This window comes from Pistacia vera, unplaced genomic scaffold, assembly GCF_008641045.1.
Source record: "Pistacia vera cultivar Batoury unplaced genomic scaffold, PisVer_v2 Contig797, whole genome shotgun sequence".
In the NCBI taxonomy this organism is placed as follows: domain Eukaryota; kingdom Viridiplantae; phylum Streptophyta; class Magnoliopsida; order Sapindales; family Anacardiaceae; genus Pistacia; species Pistacia vera.
Window position 1 is genome coordinate 115,950 of NW_022196664.1, and position 10,554 is coordinate 126,503.

The 10,554-nt window shown below is 38.7% G+C and overlaps 1 protein-coding gene across 1 annotated transcript; it reads right to left on the reverse strand.

Moving 5' to 3' along the window:
* Positions 1–206: 206 nt before the first annotated feature.
* On the reverse strand, positions 207–818 carry LOC116117040. Its single transcript, XM_031403073.1, has one exon. It carries the CDS (start codon positions 816–818, stop codon positions 207–209), a length of 612 nt encoding a protein of 203 aa, XP_031258933.1.
* Between the last annotated feature and the right edge of the window lie 9,736 nt (positions 819–10,554).

Sequence of the window (10,554 nt, forward strand, 5' to 3'; positions counted from 1 at the left end):
GGGTCACCCTTGATTTCTCATACTCCCCATTTGGTAGGAAACCTGATCATTTGGTGGAAAGTGGATGGGACCGCTTGCATGTCGTGGATCCAAGGTCGATCCAAGATAACATTGTATGGTGAAGGACAGTCGATCACTAGAAAGAGGGTTTGTTTGTTTACTCCGCTGGCGTAGATAGGAAGGATGATCTCTCAGATGGTGTACTTCTACTCATAACTGAACCCAACCAGTAGGGTCGACCTTCTATTGATATTTGCTTCTTCCAGTCCCATAGTCTTTACTGCTTCAAGGAATAGAATATTTGCTGATGATCCCCCGTCTATGAATACCCTCTTGACCAGAATGTTGGCGATCTGGAGGGAGACGACTAAAGCATCATGGTGAAGGACTGCTAGGGTAACCGGCTCGTCGTCTTCGAACTGAATTACCTGGTAGGAATATGACCGAGAGGAGGGGTGGATAGATTGTATTTCATGGTGGCTATTGGCTCTGGCGTAGCGTTTGGTTGAAGAGTAACTTAACCCACTGATCTCTGACCCTCTTGAGATGATATTGCAAAATCCTTTTAGCGTAGGTTCCTGAGGAGGTGGAGATTTTTCTTTCGTGCTTTTCTGGCTGATGGTACTCTTCCTTTTATCTATCAACAGATCTCGGAGATGTCCTCTCTTCAATAGTGCAACGACCTCCAACTGTAGGGTAATACAGTCTGAGGTGTTATGTCCAAGGTCCCCGTGGAACTCGCACCACTTGGTCGTGTCTCTCCTTGCTTCGTCATTTAGCTTGCCTGGCCACTTAACACTAGATCTTATTCCTTTCATGATCGACACCACCTAGGCTGGTTCGACGTTGAGGTTGTACTCTAGGATTTTCTATCGGGTTAGTCCAATTGGTTTGTTGTTGGTTCTAAGTGGCTAGCGATCATATGGTTTGCTTACTCTGTTCTAGTTGCGAGGAGGGGGTTGGTGACGAGGTTCAATCGATCTAAATTCTAACCTTCTATCATTCCGCCTTCAGTCATACCTAGCGTGTACTGCCCGATTCATCTCATCTTCTTCCCACCTTATCTGAATCACTGCTTTGGCCAAGGCGTCTTCCATTGTGGTGCAACCAAGCTTTGTCAGCTCTTTATATAACTCTTCGTCTAAGAGGAGACCCTTCCTGAAGGCATCTACAGTTGTCTCGAGGTTACAAGAAGGGATGAAAATTTTCTCTTTGTTGAATCTGCTGACATGCTCTCTCAGTGGCTCCCCCCTTCTCTGGTATACTCGGTATAGATTAGCCGATAGTTTCTCAAGTTTTTTCCTGCTAGCGAACTGCTCCACGAAGGTGTTGGGGAGCTGTGCAAATGAGTCGATGGAATCGTTTGGGAGATCGGTGTACCACTGAAGTGCTGGACCAGATAAGCTTGAACCAAAACTCTTATACATACAGGCTTCCCTCAGTGCTTGGGGTATCGGCACAGTGAACATTTGCTACTTGTACGAGGCTATGTGATCATCTGGGTTGGTTGTGCCGTCATAGTGTTTCATGCTAGGGATAGCAAATTTGTGGGGCATGTCAGCTAGGGCGATCACGTCTACAAAAGGTGAATCGGCGTGGTAATGGCGTCTGCTCTTCTTAGTGGGGATCGGCATTCTTGGTATGCGCCTCATCACTGCCTCTACATCATACAGTCTCTTAGCCAGAATCTGCTCCATGGGGGAGGGTGATACCACTAGGTCATCCCGTTTGACTTGGTCGGCCATGGCATTCGGCAAATTTTGTTGGGTCATTCCACGTGGTGTAGCCTGGTGGATAATTCCTTCATGTACCGTCTGGGAGCTTGGATCACCGTTCATTCCCTCCGGTTGGATAACTCCTATTGTAACTGATCGAGTGTTTCGTCCTACATGAATAGTTAGGGGGTTGTTTGGTACTCGCTCGGTCCGTCGGCATGGATGGACTCGAGCAGGATGGTTTGGTTTGGGTGGCCGTTTGACCTGCGAGGGTGAGCCAAGCTGAATGGGTTTTGTGTAGGGATGGTTGACTGGAGGTGAGGTGGGATGGCTAAGATGGGTGGTTCTTGTTGGAGTGGGCTTTCTGTCACTTGGACGCCTTGATCTTGTGATTGAGGTGGTTCGGCCAAGTGGGGTTCCATTGGCAGATCTTTTTCTCCATGGGTCAGGAACGAATCATCTACCACCGATGAACATAGTTGACGCGACCTTTTATCTGAGGCCACGGGTCTGGGCTCTGGGGTTTGGAAAGATTGCATAGATGGAACCAAGGCACGAAATCGATTGGGCGATACTTGAGAAGGCAGAAGCTCAAGTCATAAAACTGACTTACCTTCTCTTTCAGAGACTAGTTTTCGACCCTGATGGAGGCATTTTCGGTCTGGAAGGTAGTGTTCTCAACTTCCAATGCAACCACATTATTCGAGTTCTACTGCATGAAGGCAGTCAGAGCCTCCAGTTTGACCTCGAGGCTAGGGTTAGCGTTGTCAAAATTGTCAACCATGGAAAGTTCCTTTACGTAGCAGGGTTTGTTGAACAAAATGATTGCTAGAGGCCCCACGGTGGGCGCCAAACTGTAGACGAAAAAATCTATCTGTACGGAAAGAGGGATTTATCCCGTGAGGTTGAGGCCACTAGCGATCTGCTGTACCAGCACACGTAGAGAAACAAACGTGAAGCGACGGAAAACACTAGGGTGGTGTTCGTCGTAGGTACTCCGACGCTCAAGTCAACAAGGCTGAAAGAGGTTGATTTAGTGAGGGCTAGGGAGTAGAAAAGTTACTAGAAGTCTAGTCGATGACTGTGACTATAGCTGTAATGTGAAGTTCTCAAGTTAGAACTCCGGGGTCGGAAGATGTAGTGTAATCTACCTTGTGAGAAGGTTGGCCTCTGTTTAAATAGTGATTGTCTGATCTCCCAATCCTGGTAGGATTGGGAGTTCTCATAATAATCGGTTTCCTCCAGGGATTTATCCTTTGGCCCCCATTATCGTGATGTGAAAGGGAGTCCAAGTATAACTTTAACACAGACCTTGGAGGAGTTGGGATGGTAGTGTACTACTTTATCAGTGTTTGAGTAGGAAAGTGATCCGTAGGTGGCCATGGGCTCTGAATTCAATCATAGGTCCAGGAAGCGTACTGGGATTAGAAGGCCTATGTCTAGATGGTTTGGACTGACTGCATCTCATACCAAATGGGCCTTATCCAGGGAGTTCTGGCTTGGGCCGCATTGGGATTGGGCCTGGTCTTTTCCTCATTGCCAAGTGCGTTTTCCCATTAGGGCCGAGGACATTTTTTGGCCCTAACAATATTCTAATATTAATTATATCAAGATTATGTTTAATCAAATGATATTTACGTTGATCTTGATATAAATAGTATAAGAACGTTTTGATTAGAGAATTACTAATATAATAATAATATGGTTTCATCTATCTAGCAAAAGGTTTTTTTTTTCTTTAAAAAAAAAACACATCATAATTTTTCGCTAACAGAATTAACTTTAACATACAAAATTTTGCCTATTTTTAGCGTTGGACAAAAGTTCACAAGCTCTTATCTACTTTCACGTACCAAAGTTAACCCTCATTAACGAATTAAGGTGAATTTAGATTTAAATTACAAGCAAATTGGTTTCTTTTTTTTTTTTTTTTTTTTTAATTATGTCTGTAGAGTCGCTATTTACACTTCTAGAGAATTCTTGTGAAGTGTTATTGTGTAAGTTCAAATCATGTAACATCTCAAACTCCTCATGTAAGGCAGTAAAGTAGAGTCAAAAAACGCCCGAATGTTATTTTCCACTGAATTTTCGAGGTTTAAACAGAGTAAGGCAAGGCGATTGTAGAATCTTTTTTTCTCTGTATATTCAGAGAAATCTATGTTTAAGGAGAATCCTTTTTTATAGAGATTATCCACAAAAGTGTCAATTGATCAATCAAGTGAATCAACTACAACTACCGTTTTGAAAATAACTGAAGAATCTACCGCGCCTGATCAGAAGGATCAACTAAAGTTGTGTCAACAAGTAGAAAAGTAACACCTATTCATCCGTTTGCAAGGCTTAGGGTTGATGGTGGACTGGCCATTGAAATGGAATAAGATGAAAATTAGGAAAGGGCTAAACGCAGTGGGTTTGAGGTTGAAAACAACAACTCAAACCATTTCTTAAACCTCTTATAAAGATGGTCAACGTTTGGGAACCATGGGTTTCCACAATAAATTATCAACAAGTAAAGGGTTTTTCACATATCAACATAAGATATAGCAAAGAAAAATACAAATGTAGTTATAAGTCAATTTGTGACTCGAGTTTATTATTAAAAATAACTATTGATATAGCTTCTAATTTAAGAATCATTTGTATTAAAAAAATTGTGTTATAGCAGTCTAACTTTTAAGTAAAATTAAAATGTTTAAAAATAAATTTTTAACATTATAATACAATGTTTTAGAAGTTAATTTGATGACAGTTAATTCTAAGTTCTTCCTTAAATCCATTGGAAAATTTTATTGAATTAATGATTAAAAACTTGTGTTACAAATTTGTATTACAATAAACTAATCCTTTTATGAATCACTTGAAGCAATGCATGGTGCATGATAATTATATATATAGAAATAAATAAAAACAATCTCTCAAAGAAGAAGAATATTTTTTACTTTTAAACAAATATATATAGAGGAAATACATTCCAACAAGTTAAAATCAAGACTTATCTATGCAGGAATTACAAAATAAAATGAAGGTATATCTACTTAGGAATAATAAAATGATAAGAAAAGAAAGAAAAACTTATATGAGAAGGTCTCACCACATTATGATTTTGTGAAACTGTAAAATTAGAATTAACCACATAAGTGATGGCTTTTTATAACCATTCACCGTAAGAGAGATTAATGTCTACTGATAAATTATGGTGATGGTTATTGTTGAAAAGAAAAACCATTGCATGTGTGATTAGTTCAAATTAGATAGTCTTACCAAATCAGTATGATGATGTGGTGAAATCGTTCCATACAAGTATTTCTTGAGCATAAGATTATCGATAAGTTTTCAACAGGTCAGGATAATTAATTTAGCTTCGGAATGTTGTGGCTCAAGCAAGGATATATGCGATGAAAACACTAACAGTGATGAACAACTGCAGCCTTTGCTTATAAACCAATTCCATGCACATCACAACTAAAATTCCATAAGTAGTCATGACAACTCCGATGCCTGTCAAGATCCTTGCAGCAACTCCAAGATTACGGCTGTCACATACCTAGATACCATATATGAAACAAATGAATGCAATAAAATTGCAAAACTTTGCAAAATCCAAAAGGAATTTTGCAATAGGTGAAAAGTGGGAACTGGCACCAGTTGTAATGGAACCAGTTGTGCTCAAAGTGAGAGAGCTATTTGGGCAACGATCATAATGAATACCTTAATTTTTGTACGATGATCTAACCGTACTGCAGGTTCCCTCATCATCACCAATTCATCATCTCCAATTCATATACGAACTTCACCCTTTGAGTTGGTGTTCACTGATAAAACGATAGCAACGAATGAAAGAAACAGAAGAGAAAAGGAGAAAATCGAAGAAGAAGAAGAAGAAGCATGAAATAAAGACGAACAGTCCGCTCCCTCTGTTTTATGGAAGAAGTCTGACAGAACAAGACACGTGGTAGCCCGCAATTGGCCAAGGGACAAAGTAACTCTTCATTTTTCTGCCCAAAACAAAGACCTAATCACCACCGTACACGTGGAAGCGATCCATGCCACCTAGGAAACTACAATACCATATGAAAACCACTCTGAATCACCCTTCCTACCTGACCGAGCTAGCACTTTGAAGCACGCTAGCCCTTGCGACGAAGCCGACACTCCTCGATACTTTCCATCCAGGAGATTCTCCCAACCAGAATGACTAGCCTGGAATTGTCTACCCTGCTCGTTGCCTCGAAACAAGCGAGGCAAAAAATGGTCCCCACTACTCGGTCATCCCTAATGGACGAATGGGTATCTAAGCATACGTAAGCATTCGCGCATCCCTTGGCTTGGATCCGACCGCTCAGCCTGAGCCTCCATAGCAATGTTGGGCCTAGTATAACCTATTCGGCCCAATGGCACCCAGTGAGGACATCTTCGTGGGACCGCTCGCTCATCCTTCAGGTGGTCAGGCAAGCCAAACGAGTCGATTTCATCCACTATCTAGTCTAATACACTGAGTGAATGCACCTTCAGTGGTAACTTGTTCATTCACTCATTCGACTTGACACACCGATCGAAGGCACCTGCACTAGGTAGCCCATTCATTTCTGCACTCTACCGAACACACCAAGTGAATACATGTACACCAGTTTGTTACCCTATACACCAGTCCACCGGCTCCACACACTGATTGATGACATCCCTCTGGGCTAGATACACACCCCAACTAGGTGAAAGACACTGAGTGACTCTTGACCATATGTTGCCTCCATCCAACCAATCAGTTGCACCGAAGATGTCACTAACTTTGAGCACAATCATGCCAGCAATCGATCGATCGGGAAGGACAACTGGAGACGCCTTGGGCAATTCCTACTCTCTAAGTTAAGCACACCTTAACTTAGAGAATGGGAGACAAATTGTTAGGGCCAAAAAATATCCTCGGTCCAAATAGGATAACACATATGACAAAGAGGAAAAGCCTAGGCCCAATCCAGATGCAACCCAAGCCAAAATTCCCCGGATAAGGCCTATTCGATATGAAGTATAGGTTGTCCATCTGGACCTAAGCCTCCTGATCCCAGCATACCTTATGGGCCTATGGTCAAATTCAGAGCCCATGGCCACCTATGGATCATACTCCTACTTGAACTCTGATAAGGTAGTCCACTACTACCCCAACTCCTCCACCATCTGTATCTGAATCATACTCAAACTCCCTTTCATGCCAGGATAAGGGGGCCAAAGGATACACCCTTGGGGGAAATGATTACTATGAGAACTCCCAATCCCACCAGGATTGGGAGACTAGACAGTCACTATTTAAACAGAGGTCAGCCCTCTCATAAGGCATATTACATTACACCTTCAGACCTTGGAGTTACCGCTTGAGAACTTCAAATTATAGCCGTAGTCACAATCCCCGACTAGACTTTTGGTAACTTCTCAACTCCCTAGCCCTCACTAAATCAGCCTCTTTTAGCCTTGTTGACTTGAGCGTCGGAGTGCCTACGGCAAACACACCCTAGTGTTTTCCGTCGCTTCACATTTGTTTCTCTAGGTGTGCAAGTACAGCAGATCGCTAGTGGCCTCAATCTCACGGGATCAGTCCCTCTTTCCCTACAGGTAGATTTTTACGTCTACAAAAACTACTTCATAATATTTATTTATTGTCTAAATTTAATACCTTATCACAAAATGGATTGGATACGATGAGTATTTTTTCCAGTAATTTCCATAAACTTCTACATTGATGCATTTCGTTGTCCGTTAGTAAGTGTAAGACACAATTTTAATTTTAATAAGTATAAACACAATTTTCAAGTCAAGTATACGCTCAAAATTTTCAAAATTTATTTGGACATATGTATTTCATCCCTAAATACTAAAGATATGTTTGGTAAGTTAAATTGCATAGTATAAATAACATCACTATACAATATTAAAATAATACTATGCACTGTTCAGTAGAGATTTTGGTCCCTCAATTTTTGAACTTAACTTTGGCCCCCATAAATGTAACTTTCCAATTATGTGCCCCTCATTCATTAGAAATTACATTTTGATCCCAAAATAAATTTCTAGCTCCACTTGAGAGAATTGTAAAACTGAACACACTTGTATTGATAAATCAATCGTATATAAATACATCAGAAGATAGTTTGAAGATCCTAGAAACTAGGAAGGTTAGAAATTGAATCCTATATCTATGGGTTACAGCTAAATACAGATAAATACATTGACTAATTCAAACTGATATTGAAACTAATATGGAAGACTAAGTCTATCAGTTGAGATTATCTCTATTATGTCCCCTCAAGATGGAGCTCGAGAGAGTAGTCCAATCTTGTGCTTAAGTTGGAGAAAACGTTGCCTTGGAAGTGGCTTGGTAAGAGCATCAGCAAGCTGATCTTCAGAAGAAACATAAGCTACTCGAAGAGCACCATTTTGAACTTGATCCCGGATAAAATGAAAATCTATTGCAACATGCTTCATTCAGGAATGAAAAATTGGATTGGAGCAGAGTTAAGTTGTTCCAATATTATCACAGTAAATGACAGGGCAGTAGGGAAGCGAAATTCCAAGATCAGTCAAGAGATAAAAAATGAAATTAAGTTCAGCAGCTGTATTTGCAACAGATTGATACTCTGCTTCAGTGGACGATCTAGCAACAGTCCATTGCTTTTTAGAACTCCAAGAGATAGGATTTTTTCCAAGGTATACAACATAAGCACTTGTTGAGCAAAAAGTGTCCTTGTCCCCTGCCCAATCAGCATCAGAAAAGGCATGTAAACTAAGAGAAGTGTCAGAGAAGGCATGCAGACTGAGAATATAGTCATTGTAGAGTTGTAGACCATCATCNATTAGGAAAAAAAAAAAAAGCTATAATAAACAAAAATTATTTATTTTTCTCACATCTTAAATTTACTGAAAAGGAGCATCAATGAAATGGTTTAAAATAAAATAAAAGAGTTTTGATTAAAATTTTGGATACACTTTTATTTTTACAAAATAAGGGAAAAGCTTTTAAGAAAAATTGTCTGCTGATATATTTTTAAAAATAGTTTCTACACGCTTGTCTTAATTTCTATATTAAATTAAATACTTATATATAAATATGTTTTTTTTAATTTGTCCCAAATAAAAAAATATATATATTCATCCATATACATAGTGGAAAATGAATATGATAAATTTATGTAAGTTTGTTAAAATCAGTTAGATATAGAAAATTAATAAAATATTTTTTAAAATTATGATTTTTTTCTTATCTCACATGTTTAATATTATAAATGTTACATATTATATTAAATTAACTTTATTTTTTCACCTCAATTTTGACTCTAACATAGACCCTAATCACATGATTTAGAAATAAATTCATGAAAAAACTTAAAAAAGAGAGAAAATAAAATAAAGAAAAAAGCAAGGCCTTTACTTAACAGATACAACAACAATCATGAACATTAATCAACAAAACAACAACACCACCAAAGAAGAAGAAGAAGAAGAACAAAATCGAAACCAAAATCAGAATCCAAATTGTTAGAAATTACATAGAATAACATATATCCTAACATTATCCCAAGATCATAGTCACCATTGCAATCACATTTGTACATAAATGAACTACAATGAATTAACACAGCATAAATACCTCATTTCCTTATCTCTGAAGCAACAAAAGTAATCTGGAAGAAAAGCCACGAATTGTATTTCTGTTTTCCAAATTCTAGAGAGAGAGAGCATTTTTTCTTTTGTGTTTTTTTTTAGAGTGACAGTGTAAGTAACTATTTCTAAAAGGAAAAAGTTTTCCTTTTATATGGCAGCGGTTCGTGAGAAACTGCCTTTGGCAGTTTCCACTTCTCACGTCCTTCCATCATGGGTGGACTTTATTTAAACAAGATTTAAATAAAAACAAATGGGAACTTATCGAATATCTCTCACTCACACATGATGGGACTATCTCTCTCTCTATGCTTCTTTAAGGTTCATACCTTAATAAATATGTCGTGTGACCATGCATACTTCGAGAGCACGTTAGTCATATATCTGTTAGGAATATATAACTTCTCGAATTGTGAAACTCAGATTGTATGTTGTATGCAATACCCTAGATTACTTATCACATTTTTCTAACAATCTCATTTCCAGGGCCCTTATGGCCTGATTTGATGGGCCAATTATTCAGTAAATGTGTTTTAAGTGAGTGGGTTTGTGTTAAGCGGTCATCCCCTAGAGAGTTGGGCAAAAGTAAGTCAGTTGGAACCACTAAGGCAAGCATGTCATGTCATGTTCCTCACTGTAGCAGTGATTCAATTTGTTGTTTGGTTAACGAGAAACTAATGGAAATAGAGAGAAAATCAAATAAATTTAGAGAATTCCAAAGAATATTTGAGAGAAATTAGATTCCAAGCATTTCCTATAGTTTGTAGAATGTGATGGAATGTTTTGAGGTTGTTCTTTTATGAATTTTGTACATCACTTCTCTAGTTTTTTGGAAGTATTGAAAATGATTGGAAAACATAAAAAATGAAAAAACATAATGATCAGTATCAATCACCATCGAAAAATGAAAAAGCCCAATGGTCAGTATCTGGCTAGAAAATGCCATATCAGTGCACAACCGGTCAGATCTAATCAATCATGTGCCAATACAGTGACTCTGACTACCCTTTAGCGATGGTGACTGGCTGTCGGTATTTAATGGGTGGTTGTAGATGTTTTTGTTAATTTTTAATGTTTGATTATAGGGGTGTTTAGTAAATTAATAAATCTAAAGGAGTATTTTTGTTCATTTTTTAAATTTATCTCGTAATAACCACCAAAATCTTATTTTTTCAAAAATTCTATCCAAAAT

Bases quoted from the DNA above. Each gene is read 5' to 3' on its own strand.
- LOC116117040 (XM_031403073.1), bottom strand. From the start codon at position 818: ATGAAAGGAATAAGATCTAGTGTTAAGTGGCCAGGCAAGCTAAATGAC.